This window comes from Protopterus annectens, chromosome 8.part0 (genome assembly GCF_019279795.1).
Source record: "Protopterus annectens isolate FY-2018-M chromosome 8.part0, PAN1.0, whole genome shotgun sequence".
NCBI lineage: Eukaryota > Metazoa > Chordata > Ceratodontiformes > Protopteridae > Protopterus > Protopterus annectens.
Window position 1 is genome coordinate 430,269,693 of NC_056741.1, and position 17,828 is coordinate 430,287,520.

The 17,828-nt window shown below is 36.8% G+C and overlaps 1 protein-coding gene across 1 annotated transcript in view; it reads right to left on the reverse strand.

Moving 5' to 3' along the window:
• LOC122808851 (neuronal acetylcholine receptor subunit alpha-7-like) overlaps window positions 1–17,828 on the reverse strand; it is a 706,379-nt gene that overhangs the window by 222,786 nt on the left and 465,765 nt on the right. The window contains exon 7 of the mRNA XM_044079948.1: window positions 16,333–16,527. Within this exon, the coding sequence (XP_043935883.1) occupies window positions 16,333–16,527 (195 nt within the window). The remainder of the gene's footprint in view (window positions 1–16,332; window positions 16,528–17,828) is intronic.

Here is a 17,828-nt window from a genome sequence, read left to right on the forward strand (position 1 = left end):
TGATAGAAGGGGCTTCTGCACTAAAAGGAAGGCAGTTGTCCTTCTCAAGATGTTTCAGGTGGCTCATTAAAAGAGCCTATAAAACACATTATTGCATTCAATAACAGGTGAGATCAGTGAAATACAAAATGGTACAACATTATCACTGGAGTGACATAGGTTCATAGGTTCATACTAGGCTATCTGCCCTAGGGCATTTAAGAGCGTGTATGGCTTTCGCCACCCATTTTAAATTAATTTTGCTATGTCCTTTTTCGAGGTTAGTATACTGTGCCTCTGTCTAACAGTGACACAGAAGTGATACCTACGATCTCCTATCCACTCATCAAGATTCCTCTTGAAGAGAGTCAATGAGGACAAACAATTTAGAATTAGGTGGGCAACAGAATATGTTCTTCTGACTTATTTAGATATATATACTTAACAATGGTTAAATTGTTGTCTCCCATTTCCCCCTACACCTTTAATGATGGTGTTTTTTGTCATTTGAATATTTATTTATAATCGTAATGCATATCCTCACTGTCAGTTCTCCTGATGCTACATTTTCTTACATTTAAGGTGAGATCATTATTACTTCACTAAGTGTATTATTTTTGTAGACCCTCTTGGAGAACTTTGCTATCATTTTTTGAAGTAATTATAACATTCACTTTGGACTCGTCAATATATCTGGTTATCCATAGCCCACTTCCCACTTTTATATCAGAAAATAATATTCCAAAAATAAGTTTTTCTAGTACAAGTTCTAGTTCTAGTTCTGTGGAATGCGACTGGTAACTCCAGTCAGGATAGTCAGATAAGTCATTCCACCCTGATTTATTGCATTCTGCTGAACTAGAGTTGAATTTGTTTTCAGGCATATGGAGTGGCATTAAATGCCCTTAATCTGTCAAGTATAAAAAACACTAAAAGTCACTGCTGTTTGACTCACAAAATGATTTTTGTTCAATGGACACTGCAACTTAGTAGCACCAAAAACAGACGTTGTCTGTCAGAAGATGCAGGCACACCTGTGCCAGCAGCAGAGTATAGTATGATTTGAAGTAAAAGGGCTTACCAGGCATTTTGGAGCACAGCAAAAGGCACATATTGATCAAATGTTTCTTCTGGTCTCAGGTCTCTCAAGAAATTGGGGTTAGAGTTCCAAAGTAAACAGATATGCAGTCTACAGATATCCACATAGTAGCTAATGACCCTCTTTTTAAATTTTTATTTATTTAACATTTGTTGACCGGGAAAGTCTGACTATGTTCCACAGATCCTGTTTTCAGTGGAGGTCTTGGGAGAAATGCTCCAGAAGCATGTCTTTAGAATGTGGGAGGAAACCGGAGTACCTGGAGAAAACCCACGCAAATGCAGGGAGAACATGCAAACTCCACACAGAAGGCACCCCAGCCGAGAATCGAACCGGAGAACCTCTTGCTGTGAGGTGATAGCATTAACTGCTACACCACTGCGCCGCCCTTAAATGTAATTTTTTATTTAATTACATAATGTTGTGCTTTTGCACACTACATCATTACAATGCCAGTATATAACACATTCCATTGCCAATTTAAATGACAAACATGCTGAGGCAGAGTTGTATTGTATGTGGCTTTTACTTCCTTCTCACACATTACAATGGCAGAGCCACAGAGATGAGTGTGCATATAGGAACATGCTTATCAACACTCACAATACATTTTCTCCCATTTTAAAATATAACCTAGAAGAGAATAAAATATATAAACTATTAACAGTGGATTCATGTTTATACTAAATGTTTCACATTACATGTTCTAAGATATAATGTAGGGGTTGGCATTAATGCCATTGAATTCTTCCTTTTTTTAAGCTAAGTATTCAGTTGTATCATCATATTTTGATGGTAACATATAGTATACCTTTTGATAAAGTGCTTCTAAATATTTTCTCCTGCTTATCTCCAGCCATTTGTACTTCCTTCTGTACTTTTACCTGCACTCCTCCTCACAGATGTAACCTCTGCAGGACCTCCTAAAGACCTCAGTATACTGTCTCTGGGGTATCGCCTGAGGTTGAACCAATGAGATGGGTAGACCCCTCAGAGGTGCTTCCACTGGGTAAAGCAACAGAACCAGTGTCCAAGTGGTCCTCATTCCTTTCTCTGGTCAAAGCTTTGGTGTGTCTTCTCCTTGATGTGAAAATCTGATTACTCATTTTCCTTTGCATATATTCTTTGTCATCCATTTGTTTTCATTTACAGCCCTATTCAAACATCAGTCTTGAGGGTATGGCTTTGTTGATCAACTTCAGAATACATTAGTATCCTCAATCTGGTTGATGACTAGATGGTAGCCAGTTATTACTTATATGGTATTACTTGTTTGTCTGGTCATCCTTCAAAATTCAGTTGTCCAGAAATTGGCTTTGGACCATCTTGTTGATAAATGCTTCTTATCTGATATACATGTTCTCTCATTCTATAGTGTCCCAGATTACTGGTATAAATTAGAGGCCTTTCATTGAAACAGCATAGCCTAGTTGTGTTTCATCAGTTCTGTAGTCTCTGGCCAGTGCTTAATGTCAAATTTAAAAATGTTGTAATGTCCTTAGTTTCATGAGATTAAATGGTGCATTGTGTCCTCATATATGGCCAGTCTACTGTGTAAGTTAATGTTGAAGTACAACATGGCTGATATAATGCTGCCTGTTGCATGGATTATGTTGTGTTAAGTGAAGAGAAAATTATCTGGTCTGTATTATGGGGATTACCATTAGAATTTGTACCTTTAACAACCTTTTTGAATGTTTGTACAAAAACTCAGCAAGTCTATTTGCATCTCAGCAGTGAAGTGCTGACATGGTCTATAATGTTTCTTTGTTTTGTAAATGTTGTGAACTCCAATGACTACTATTTTAAAGATAAACAGCTATGCTGTTGACAAAAAGCTCTTCCAGATAATGATAGTTGTGATAAATGTTAGTAGAAAGTATTGTCATTGTTATTGTGCTAAATTGCAATCATTTTCAAATTTATATTTTATGTAAATATTCAGAAACAGCTTTTCATGTCTTACAAAACATGTAAACCAGACATGGAATATTAATGGTCCTTTGGATGTAGCAGAGTTAGGCTTCATGTGACTTCAGACACCTTTCTGAATGCATACTTTAGATATTTTCAGAAATATGAAAATTATGCTGATCTACATGATTAATATTATAAATACTCAACAGCTCTCAAGTTACAGTTCTTAAGTGCAAGCATATCTCTCAGCTGTCCAGATTTCCGCAGAATGTCTAGATTTTTGGCTCATATTTTGGTCTCTTCCTCATAAAATTTGAGTTTTTCTGTCAAATCACTGGGATGATCTGAAGACTGAAGTCACTAAATAATGACATACATGTGAGTTTCAGATTTCACATCCTTCAGAGAATGTATGTTAAATCAAACCCTGTTATCCTAGCAACTTTTTAAGTTAATAAGACCATTATTTAAAATATGTTCCTATTTTTGGACCTTTGTCTCCCCATTTGCCGGGCTTTGTCCAGATGTCTTGCACTAAGAGGTTGAAAGTTACAAGCGTCAGTGGCAGTTTTCTGTGGCATTGTCAAATGCTTCAGCTAATAATGAATAATCCATTTAGTTGTTGACATTATGAATTAAAATGCAGAAATATTACCTATTTTCATAATAGCTAACAAACATCTAGCAGCATCTCTAGTATACCAGTTTGTACTCTCAGTGACAGTGTACTTTCTCACATAGTGCCCACCCCAGTAATACATAACTCACTCAGTTATAAAAAATACAAATATTAAGCAGCAAAGAATAGTTAATGTTTCTGCTCCAGTGCATCCCAGATAAACATTCTTAGTGATAGTGTGTTACCAACAACCTCCTGTTTAGTATGTTACCTATAATTGAATGTTAGATCATTCAGGTGAGGAAGCTGACTTCAAACAATGTCATGACTACATATGGAACTGCTGGTATCTAATGGAATGATAGCAAAATGGCACTATAGCTACTAACGAGTTAATGGTGCAAAGTACAAAACACCCTGTCAGAGCCCTCCAAAGAAAAGAAATAACACCAATAAAGACTGATGCATAAAATAAAAGGAGCTGTACAATATAACCAAGTCAGGTGCTAAATATACACACACACTCAGAACAAGAATAACATACAAGAATACACTGATGCTGCTTTATGACTGGGGCTTATGCTATACTTTTTCATGTTTTTATATAAATAACACCTGACAAGACTACAAGAGTTTCAGAGAACAAATATGAACATACTTCAGTACAGCTAAATATAAAAAAACTATCAACACACTGCCTTGACTATTAGTTATACTTAATCTTGTATTTCTTTTACTTTAAAAATGATACATTAAACAGCAGAAATATACTTTTTCTGAAAGCAGATGTTGTACTCATTTAGAAGTGCTTTTCATTACCATGGTTTTCGTTGTGATGCACTGCCTCTCTCAATAAGTGAGGCTCAGAATTAAAGAACAAAACTAAGATATCCAGTGCAAATCTATTGTGTCAGGAATACACAGAGAAACTTTTGTAATGTTACTCGCACAGCACAACTAAGTGTTACATCAATGCATTGTAATGGTATTTTGTTTCACTTTGCAAGGGAGATTAGCAATTTCCTAATTCCTAAATCATATCTACAAAGTAGCAAAGAGGGCAGCACAAGACAGAAAGTAGCATAGAAATGTTGCACATCTGGTAAACCTCATCAGGTGCATTAGGTACTGAAGACAGAAGTAGCCCCAGTGACCTACAATCTTATCCATTTCCCCAAAACTATATACAACTAAGACACAGAAATTGCATGGCTACACACTACATGTGGTAACTCCTTCATAAATACATGTTTTACCTCTTATTCAATTTTTAGATTCAACCAAGAGTCGGGGACAAAGGCATAAAATCACTGAAACTTTTGAATACTGATGCTATTTATTAAAAAGTTTCCAAAAAAAGATAATTGGTATTAATATATGTTTTGTGAAGAAAAATAAGTATTTGACTTTAACATGTATTTTAACATTCACTACTGTCACAAACTGACAAATGGCAACATTCTAATCAGGTATCCATTATATAAGGGAACAAAGTGAATCAGCAGCACAACCTTATTCAACACTCAGTCATGTCAACACTAAAGTGAGAGCAGCTATTTTATATTCTTAATTAGGACTGCAGTATGTTGGAGAATGGTGCTCTGCAGAGGTGAAGCCTCCCTGCCAAAGAGCAAATTTATATTTCTATTTTTTTCCTATTAATTTTCTCTTCTTCATTTAAAACATACACTTTATTGCCTGTACTTTTTAGTATCAGTGTCAATTTTTAGTTATGAAGCAATAGTAGAAATTATATGTTCTAAAAAGCAGACAAGGCAGTACTATATGGCTTTCACAGCATGCATACGTATATGCAATGTCTTTTTACTGTAATTATTTACACCCCTCATGTTCTGCCTGCCGCTTTTAGACTGTAAGAAAAAACATCATAACATTCTCTCCATTCTACATATATATATATATATATATATATATATATATAAACATTCTTAGTGTCAGTTTGTTACAAACACCCTCTCCTTTTGTACATTATCTATCATTGCTTAAGTTATTCAGATAAGGGCGACAACTCCGAACAAAAAGATTAAGGCTTGCTATGATATCTCTTCTTATAGATGTACTGAGTCTTTCCAACACTCTTGCAGACCCATGTGATTTACTCACTGTTCTCGCTGACAAAGAACTACCCTTGGAACCCAAGATGGGCTGAGTTACTTAAATAACAATGCCTTCTGAACTTCCTTTACTCATGCAGCTCTCTCATGATTTTGGTTTCTTCTATCTAGACAAGAGAATGCACTTCTGTGCATGAGACCAACAGTTGCCATTGGACTGGTTAGCCTCTGGATGGAATTTCTGATGGAGGAGTTTCTGGTTGGTACTCAGAAGAAAAATGAAAATATTGAGAATAGGCAGGTATGTTTCAGGTGTACTGCTGAAGCTCCTTTGTAAACTAGCCTCCCAACAACTATACTGTTGTCTTCTTGGACTATTGCTGCCTTTCTGCTGTTGGATGTTAGATGTGCATGAATGCATAACTGTGTATGCATCCATCTGGGAAATCACATTTTTCATTTAATTATCCTGCAATTTAAAAGGTGATAAATATATTCACCCTACTTAACAACCCCTATAATTTAATAAAAATAAAATCATGCTAAAAATTCCAGGACTTTTTTAAACTAAATATTGTAAAAAATAATTTAGAAAAACACATATGCCATGGCAAACATGAAGTATACCTGGCTATGCCCATGTTCTAATCTTAGTCCAACTTCTTCAACAGCTTTTCCCTTGATACATGTATGCTGGGTTCATGACTAGCTATCTGTAAAATTTGTAGTTGAACATTGCCAGATACAAACTAAAAAGGTTATACATTTGAGGACCATTAAGTGTGATCCTCAGAACAGCAAGAATTTATAGACCTTATCTAAACGCAATCCTGTCTTGGATTGTGATTGACTGTGCAGTAGCCAGGTAAGAGAAGTTTTTCTTTTAATTTATATTTTATTTTTTACCATTGTTTTTCACTGTTTGTAAGATGGAAGGGACACCTTATAGACAAGAAGATTTACTTTTATTTATATTTTATTGTCTTAACTGTAATTTTCAGTGTTTGTTTTTAGAAAGGGATACGTTTTAGACAAGCACACTCTGGCCATTCCAAGAGGCCTAGTCAGGTATAACTTCAAACATACTATAGGGGGAGGAGGATCCAGAGCTTATATAAACAAGCCTATCTTGGTTTGTGATCTCTTAATCTTTACTGTTCAAAAGAGGTGTGACTGTGAGTGATAGTGTGATGTGAAGAAATTCCAGCGTTTGTGTGAGTTTCACAACTTGCATGATCAGAGTAACAATTTTACTGTACTTAATTGAAAATTTAGTTGCATATTATTTGTGTGATTTTTTTTCATCGAAGTTTATTTAAATTCTCTTTGAATTTTGTGGTAACTGCTTTTGTTTATTCTTTTCTTTTAGAATTCTTTATTCATTTGAAGCTGAATATGGATTCCTTAAATGAGTATGACAGTGACAATTTGCTAAAGCACAAGTATCTTGTACAGTGTGCTAAATGCTATGTATATTTAAAGGTAACACCTGATAATGCCGGTAATCTCTGTTCCTCATGTCAAAAGATGGATGATTTGTTTACCATTATTAGTAGTAAATCTAGACTTACTAATGACAATTGTATTTAATAACTGGACCGATGACATAAATAATATTAGACAAAGAGGAAAGGAAGTGTCTGTTTTTTTTTTTTTTTTTGAAAGGAAGTGTCTGTAGATCACTCAACCCTTATTGAACAAGATAATACCACTGACAGCTTTGGAGTTCTGGATACAAGTATTCAGAAATCTGAGGATTGAAAGTATATAGAAGAAAATAAAAACAAAGAAAGGAAGGAAGAAGTTCACAACAAATAACAAGGAAAAAAAAGATAATGATAAATGTCTGTAAACAAAAGAGAATATATACTAAAATGGAAATTGCTTTGTTGTGTAACACACAGATTACAGGGGATGATGGCATTTTTCTATCAGAAAACCTTCAGTCTGCAGAAAAAGGCATCATTTTTCCAAAAGAGAAGTTAGAAAAAAGAGATAAGTGGCAGGTGAAAAGGAAGAAATCAAAACTGAATGTGAAATGATTGAAGAACATTACTGTAAGAAAAAAGACGAAAAAGACAGATGTTTGCAACATGGCTCACACTGTGGATGTACAAATCCAGCTGGATGAAAACTAAATGCTTTCAAATGTAATAAGCAATGAAAACAGTGGAATTAATAAAACTAACAGTGATGAAGATCATTCATTTGTAACAATTGATAGAGCAGATACTACTGAATTGCAAGTTAAAGATTTTTCAGATCTGGTCAGAAAAGATATCCTTGTAATTGAAGATTCAGTTATTAGAGGAACTGTTACTTACATTTGCAGAGAAGATAATGAATATTGAATAGTGTTATGCTTGATGGAGCAAGAATAGTGTCCTTAGAACACCTTAATATTAGGAATTAGAGATCTGTTTTTATTCAAGTCAGTACAAATGATATCATCCACAAGGACTATGACTATTAGTAGGGAAATTACAGCCCTCTTAGATAGCATAGTTTGTACAGGTATTCAGATGTATTTTTCACAAATCACATATACAAAGGGGAGTCGGGTCACAATGAATGAAAAGATGTTTGAAGTAAATGCCTACATGAAAAAAAAAATTCCTGTTTTAAAATTTGGAAACATGTAGAGCAATTGAGGATAATTTTGGGCATGTGTTTAGACAGGATGGCTTTCATTTGTCAAGATCACAGAAGAGAATTTTTGCATCAGATATTTTTCAATATTTGACAAACAAAAAGCAGAATTTCCGCAAGGTCTAAAGTTTAGCAGTTCACAGATAGCAACATTTGACACATCTCTGATGGTGGTTAATGCTAGTAGCATTGATAATAATTTTTTTTTATTACTGGAAAATTTGCTATGTTTCCAAAAGATTGATGTTATTATTGTTTGTGAAACACAGTTAAAGAACAATGATTGGAAATCAGTTCTGTCAGGATATAAATGTTTTTACCGTAACAGGCATTCCAACCAACAAAAGTCACATGTAGGTGTTATGATTTATTTACTTAATATTTGTTTACTGTGAAAGTTTGACTGGGACAGAGCTCATTTTCAGTGGAGACCCAGGGAGAAATATTCCATACACATGTCTTTGGAATGTGGGAGGAAACCAGAGTACCCACAAATGCAAGGAGAACATGCAGACTCTGCACAGGAGACACCCCAGCTGAGAATCGAACCAGAGAACCTCTTGCTGTGAAGCTAACCACTGCTCCACTGCAGTGTTATGAGACCCATAATTATTACATGTTCAGTGATAACAACAGTACTATAGATTGTATAACTGTGACAGTAAAGACAACCTAGGAACACATAATTTTTGGAGTATATAGACCACCAAAGTCAAGTGCTGATGACCTAGAGGAATTCATACATTTACTGCATGAAACACAGGATAGAAACTAATAGGAATAATATTGATTTAACAACATTACTAAGAAAATTATTCATAATGTGTGTTTAGGAAAAACAATTGCTTCAGATCGTAAAAAAAACTACCAGGGAACAGAACATACTAGACATTGTTTGTGTTCCTAAACAAATTACTGATACTTCACATCAAGTTTTACCACCGTCGATGTGCAATGATCATGAGGTTATAAAAGTTAATTTGTTAATAGATAATTCTCCCAAACTGAAATCTAAACCACTGCACAGAAGATTAATAACAGACCATACTTAAGCAAAATAGTCAGTATGTAAAACTAAATGAAGTGATGTGTTCAGTGGAAAACCTGCAGGAGGAATGTGGAAAGTCTTGAAAGTGAAATTGTTTAAATGCAAAGAAATCAAAAAACTGTTTAATATAAGCATCTAGGCACACAGCGTCATGGGGATATATTTCCATAACAGCAAGATACTTGATTAAGGTGTGAGACAAAAAATATAAGAAATGGAAAACAGGTCAAACTACAACTTTGAAAAATTAAATGAACAAGCTATATAGAAAAATTAATCATAGTGTGAGGAAAGATCAATAACAATTTGAAGAAAATTTATATAAAGATATTGAGTATAATAGGAAACCATTTTATAGAGTTATAAGAAGTGGATGGAGTAAAGACACACAAATTGATAAACTGTGTGTAGATTCTAAATTGTATTCTTAGACACAAGAAGTTACAGATAGGTTTACAAAATCTTATATAAAACAGTTTGAATCCATAAATGGGGTGATAAATTGTCCTAGTGACATTAAGGTAACCTCAGATACTGAAATCAAATTAGATTATATTGAAAAAGAACCATGCAAACCAGATCCAAACAAAGTAAGTGGAGGAGATGGAATTAGTAATAATGATCCGAGAGCACTTCAGCAAGAATTTACAATACCATTAGCAGTGAAAGTTTTGAAACATGAGGAGAATAAATCTAAAATGACTTCCCTGCTTAGGCTAGCAGAAGCATATCAGTGTCAAGCAGGAATGGAAATCAAATCACAAGTGGATAAAACCAGACAGCAAATGAATGTGCCAAAAAACTAAAGAAAGTATATAAAGTGAAGGACCAGATGAGAAGGCAATAAATGTGTAAAATGCATAAATATAGTTGCAAGTATAGAAAAGTTCTGGAAGAACCTCATGTTGATCAGGAATTAATGCAAGAATGGCTAAGGGGAGTAGAATTCAAACCAAGAGATGAAAGATTAATATTGGTGGCAAAAGATAGTGGGCTACATACACATTGGTTTACAAAGTCCATTGAACATACTGGAGAAACAGAGAAATGTAGGTTTTGTAAAACAGAATTGGAAACAGTTGCACACATCTTTGCTGGTTGCAACATACTAATGGCAAAAGGACTCTATACAGAAAGGCATAATAATGTGGCAAGACTGTTGCACTGGGGATTGTGCAACCATTATGGTATTGAAGTGGCTGAAAAACACTGGAAACATGAGCCACAAAGCATCATAGAAAATTATGAAATCTACATCACATGGGATCATCCATTACCAACAGTTCAAAAGGCAGATGCTAGAAAACCAGATATAGTGGTCCAAGAAAAGAAGACAAGAGCAGCATTGATTGCTGAGCAGTATCCTTCCTTCACCAAGAATGATGCCACAATATAGAGACAAGATGATCAGCTTTAACAATTGGCTTAATGTCTGGTGTCATTCAAAGGGGATCCAGTGTCTGTCTGCCTGGGATGACATGCTTGACAAGCCACGCTGCTTCACAAGGGTCGGCTTGCACCTGTCACCCCTGGGATTCCGGATATTGGCTAAGGCTCTTGCCACCCCCATAGTGCCTTTTTTAGGCAAGGCTCAAATTCTAAACCTACCACCCGAGAAAACAAAAATGGGAAGAAACTGGGGGTAATGCTGCTCAATGCCAGAAGTCTAAATCTCAAAATGCACGCACTCGAGGCCCTTCTCAGTATGGAGAACATCGATGTCTGTGCTGTAACTGAAACCTGGTTCAAGGCTCCTGAGAGCACCACGGCACTATTAGGTTTTACCTCATATCATGCATTCCGGCCCCAAAACCCGGACCACACCACAAAAGGAGGGGGTGTATCCATATTCATAAAGGATGCCCACACCTCCAGGTTGGTGGCAACGCACAAAGCTTCGGAAACCATCCAGATGCAACTAACCATAGGCAAAACTGCTCTACAAATTGTAGCATGCTACAGGCCACCCTCTCAAACTCAGGAACCCCACACAGCCTTCCTGAAGACACTGGAGGGTATAAATGTATCTCGAAACACCATCATATTGGGTGACTTCAACTACCCGAATATAGACTGGGAACATTACTCAAGCCCTAACTTTCTAGCCCAACGGTTCCTGGAGTTCATAAATTCAAATGCCATGGAACAGCTAGTCACTGTTCCCATGAGAGGAGAAAATATACTAGATCTCATTATCACAAACATGGGGACAAAATGCTCCACACCGGAAGTATATCCCTCATTGGTGAGATCTGATCATAAACTAAACTCACTGGAAATCCACATCCTGCCCCCACCCCAAACAAAAAAGACCACAGTGAAGAACTTCTCTAAAGCAAACTTCACACTACTCAAGACTGGTGTGGTATCCTTCAAGGCCCCTGAGCCAGTGGAAACCACAACCCAAGCTGCGGAAGCCCTTACAAATGCCTTCTATGAACACCTTCAGGACTGCATGGATCAGGCAATCCCAAATAAAACCAAGACTCTTTCCACAAAGGGCAAACATCCAGTCTGGTGGACCCCAGCCATTAACAAACTTTACAATAAGAGGAGAAAGCAATTCATGATAGAACAAAATCCATAAAAGGGAAGTCACCCCTGATCATTATTAGTAAAAAAAATACGAGCACTCATAAAATCAACTAAGGCCAATTTTGAGAGAATATTTGCCATGGATTCAAAGGACAATCATAAGGCCTTTTTCAGCTATGTTAAGAACCTGGGTGGAAACTCCCAGATATGCTCAGAATTAGTCCAAAATGATACAAAAATCACTGAACCCACAGACATTGCCAACATACTGGCAGACAGGTTCAGTGCAAACTTCATCCCCCTCTCCCCCCCTAAAGGAGAGATAACTATCCCAGCAGAGTGTAGCCTCCCAGACATCTCAAATGCGCAGGTGAAAGCTGCTCTCTCTAAAGCTAAAAACACAGCATCAATGGGACCGGATGGTGTGCCCGACTGTGTGCTACACTAGCTAAATGAGGAATTAAACCCACACATAAGGCAGCTGTTTAATCTCAGCCTTACCACAGGATACATGCCCAAGGAGTGGCGTAGGGCAACTGTGGTCCCACTCCACAAAGGTGGTGCCTCTACGGACCCTGGTAATTACCGCCCCATAAGCTTAACAAGTCTAGTCTGCAAAGCTATGGAGAGGATCATAATGGAGATCATAAACAAAGATATAGGGGACTTGCAGACATTGGACCCGACCCAGTTTGGCTTCGTCAAGGGCAGATCATGCCTTTTGAACTTGGTCGACTTCCTCGAAACAGTCACCAAGGCCATTGATGAGGGAAAGGCAGTCCATACAGCCTACCTTGACCTTGCAAAGGCTTTCGACACAATACCCCATTTGGGTATTGTAGAAAAACTTACCAGCTTAAATGTAAACCCATATGTCACAAGTTGGGTTGCAAACTGGCTTAAGGACAGAACCCACAGGGTTAGAGTTGCTGGCGCTATGTCACTCTCCAAGCTGGTCACAAGTGGTGTCCCACAGGGCTCGGTCCTTGGCCCCCTATTGTTCGGCATCTACTTCTCAGAAGTACAGGCCAACATGGGAGGACTTTGGCTGACAAAGTTTGCAGACGACTGCAAACTGGGCGCCATAGTGGAAAGTGCATTGGACACGGATATCCTTCAGAAGGGACTCACGGAAACAGATAGCTGGTGCCAGAGCCATGGCCTGAACTTAAATGCCAAAAAATGTATAGTCATACCCTTCGGGAAAAACAAGGTAACCCCAAGCTACCATATAGGTGGCAATCCACTAAGCACAGAAGAGGATATCAGGGACCTGGGGACCCAGGTTGACAGTGGCCTTTCTTTTGACACTCACATTGCTAAAGTGGTTAGAAAGACTTTCTACATTGCCCACCTGATCATGAAGGGATTCACATCCAGATCTAGTGAGGTCATTGTTCCCCTGTACTCTTCACTTATCAGACCAATGATCGAGTACAATGCCCCATTCGGGATGTATCTCACCCGACATCTGCAGCAATTGGAGAGACCCCAAAAGTTCCTCACCAAAAGGATAAAGGGACTCCAAAATCTGTCCTATGCTGCCAGATTGAAGAAACTCCAGCTCTATTCAGTCGCATACCGTCTGCTCAGAGGTGACATGTGCCTGACATACAAGGCCATGTCCAACCCGGAATTAATGGACATGCTCCACCTCAAAAAATCCAAATCCACCAAAACCACTAGAGCAAGCGACTTAAACTTTAGCACGGATATAAATATAATGTGCTGGAGGGATAGATTTATCACTCAGAGACTCCCTATGCTGTGGAATAAAATCCCGGTCCATGTGAGGCAGAGCACCTCGCTGGCTCTGTTCAAGAGAAATCTTGACCTGTGGATGGGAGATCGTAGGTTTACCCCAGGAATCATCTCTGTGTCACTGCTGGACAGAGGCACAACAAACTAATGGGTACAGTATTTTTTCATATAAGCCACAAAACTTTGGGCTAGGCTTATAAATGCCTTAGGGCAGATAGTCTAGTATAAACCTATGAACCTATGAAATTGCTATAGTCAGTGACATACAGAGAAACACAAAGTCATAAAATTTCAAAATATTCAAGCAGAAATGAGAGCAATGTGGAAGAAAGATACCCAGATAGTTATAATAGTAGTAGGAGCAATGGGTCTTATAAAAAAAAGAGTCTACAGTCCTATTTAGATATGTTACCGATACATGCAGCTCCATACAAATTGCAGAAGGAGTCATTACTGGGCACATTGCAGGTGCTACGAAGAGATCAACTTTGATCGTACTTTGACTTAGGAATGGGTCCATTCCCATCAAGATATTAAAAACACAAAAGATTTGGAGAAATTATAAAAATGGAGATACCATTATATCTATTATTTACTGGGTCGTAAAAATATGTGGAGATTCCCCAAGACTGAAGAAATGCACTTGTTAAAGCTGTCTTTAAAGGAAAGGGGAGTAGGGCAAACTCAGAGTCATATAGACTCTTGAGTTTACTTTCAAGTTGTGGAAAAATAATGGAGTTGTTGTCAGATCTGATTAGAAAGCTTGGAACCTGAAACCATATATATCAGCATGCATATGTTGAAAATATATCTAAATACCACCTGTAACATGATGTTCTATAACAACATAATAACAGCTGTAAATGACAAATTGTGCTGTGATGTAACTTATATAGATTTAACTTCAGCATTTGACAGGGTCATACACAAAATACTGCTCAATAAATTAGAGCAACTAAATATCGATGTACTCTTGATAAGATGAATAGCTGCATAGCTTATAAACAAGACATATCAAGTATCACACAGCAACTGGGCAGGTGAAATTCAAGGTTACAGTCAGGGTGTCCCACAGGGCTCTGCCCTAGTCCCATACTTGTTTAAATTGTATCTTTCAGATCTATCTTTTTCATTTGTAGTGTTCTACAGTCTGTGTGCAGATTCCTTGAAATTGAGCAAACTGATTACATGTGTTACAGATAGGGTATGTCTGCAGAAGAATTTTGACTAAATTGTCCATTTGGGCACAGGAGAATAATATGCTGATAAGCACATCAAAAAGGAAGCATACGAGATTTTGGAGACTAAAATTGAAAGATCAGTATTTAATAGAGCACACAGTGATTGAAGGTATAGATTCATTTAAGGACCTGGGTATATAGGTAGTTCCAGGTTTGAGTATATCAACAATTGGTTAATGACAGTTACAGAACTATAGGTTGTATACAATGATTTATAAAGTCTAGGAAATCAGAAATGATGATGTAATTGTTTGTTAGATCCAAACATGAGTATGGAATAACCTTATTTAAGCATTATAAGAAAAAAAAGCATTAGTTAACTGGAAACAGTACAGGAGAAATATACCAAGGGCATACATGAATATGAAAATGTAAGTTATTATGAAAAACTAAAATACCTGAACTAAATGCAGCTAAAATATCTGAACTTGTACAGTTCCCATATAGATAATTAAGAGGTGACCATGTCCAGGTATATCGGGTGTTTAGAGACAACTACCTCTGCAAATGCTTGGAGATATTAAAAAGTAGTAGAGAATTATCAAATAACATATGTAGAAAATTTTATAGGAATAAGAAGTGTATTAATTGGTTCTCTGAGAGAGATGATGCATGGAATAGACTACTAAATTACATTAAAGCATGTACTAGTTTAGTTATTTTTTAGAACAGCCTGAACACTTATTATGGGAACAAGTGTTTTGGTATAATGTCAGGCTAGAAGGCTTTATAGCCAGTGCTTCAAATATTTGTTGGTTTAGTGGCAGGCTAGAAGGGCTTTAATGGCAGTATTTCAAATATTTGTTTGTGTGTATGTATGTAAATATATACTAACTCTGAGAGTAATTTGTCTTAAGCAATTCCCTGTTTCTCCAAGATACTCCAGTCTTGATATTAGTACATTTGGCAGGTATGTGGGGTGAAGGGATCCCCCCCACTCAATAAATTATTTAAGCGTACTGTGCGTTTCCTGATTCACCGTTATATTCTAAGGACTGCACTTTTTTGAGTTTTGTAACTTGAATTGAAAAGCCTTGAAATTCTAGTAGTGTTCCAACTAAAAATTCCAGTTCATGCCAGCACTGTAAAGGGTAATAGAATTATTGTCTTACCCTGTGAATATAATTACTCTGAGTCACACTGTACCCTTTCATATTCCTCCAACTTTCACACCTTACAGAGACTCATCTGATGTAATATCCCACTGTTGACATACCAGCCATAGTCAGAAAATTGTAGCACAACACTCACGACAATCCATCTGACACATCCCATAGCAACTCAAAAATAAAACTTGCTTTTCCTTTTCCATTCACAGCTTTAAATATTAAAATGTGTCACGTGTTATGAATACATCTTTTAAGAGATTTTTGCTTGGAAATAAATCAGGAAAACTGTAAGTGACTCACCTAAAGAGATCTTCTCGCCAGAGTCGGCTGGCAGAACAAAGATAAGGAGTGTCATGGTAGAAAGTAACACACAAGGAATGAGAAGGTTTAGTGCATAATAAAGTGTTCTTCTGCGAATGATAACATAGAAGGTTACATCGGGGTAAGGCTCTTTACAGCAGTCATAAAATATTTCATTCCGTTCTCCTGGGACACCTTGAAAATAAAAATAAAATATGAATTATTAAGAATGTGAGCTAAAATAGAAACGACTACTGTATGTGAGGTCTAATGAAAGTGCTTCTGATATAATTAAAGACTAAAAAATCATAGACTTTCAAGTGAACATAATCATTGAAGTTATATGTTAGAAAACTTTTCAAAGTTGGAAAAAAAGTGAGGATGTATAACAACAGAATTAATGTGCTGCAAATTTGAAAATCTATGTGGCAGCAAGCAGTGTGGTTTCTACTTGGCATGCTGGAAATTTGAGAACAAACTCAAATCCCAAGATGTTCACAGTGGTGTCCAGCATGTGTAACAGACTAACAGCAGAAGTCAAGTCCCAAAATCAGAGAACTGGAATACAATATAAAAAATTGTACCTGTCTGATACCATGGAACACCACTTGCTGATGGGCTATACGTCTTCAGCACCAGCTTAATGCTAACCACTGCTATTTGAACAGCAGTCCAGAGGAACAGAAGCCAGCATTTATCTTATTTTCCAATAAGGTGTTGTTCCCTCCTAATGCAGTTTATATAGTTCCTTGTTGTCTAAGAGCAGTGCTTTTCAAATCATGAAAGGATGCTCATAGGGGCCTACAGCTTTTAAATTGAGAAGTATGCATAAGAAGTCCTTGCTTTAGTCTGAATTGTAATGCAATTTTCTACATATATGTATGATTTGTCAGACAGCAGATATGGTTACACCAGCGTTAATAAGATCCAATGGTTTAAGCACATATTGTGTAATCTAGGATCTAAATTCCTTGTATATGTTCTGTCTCTTAAATATTGTAGGGAAGAACCTCAAATATTCCTTAAAGTTTGCCCACTTGAAACTCCCAAGTTTTCTGGGAGCTACCTGGATGTACCAAAGCAAATAACATTTACAAATTTGTAAATGAGGTGCTATGATTATATTTTTATTTGCTTACCGGGTGCGTGGGCAGATACAGTATAGGCCTTTTTCAGCCACAAAGTGAAAACAGTTTAACAATTGTGGACAGCCAATATTTTACAAGCTAGACCTGAAATGCCACCAAACACTACTTAGCATTGCCTAAAATAGTTCTGTATAGTACATTTATGGTTAATGTAACACATTTATTTAGTTAACTTGTACCAAGTTTTGCAATATTGCAGGTAAAAATGTGACAATGAAAAGTGCAAGATCCCATCCCATAATGCTTTTGACTGTGTTACCAGCACAATGCAGTCTATTAATAGTGTAGATTGTTTTCCCTACTGATAGATTTTTATCATGTCCTTGTTGAATTACTAAATTAAAATTG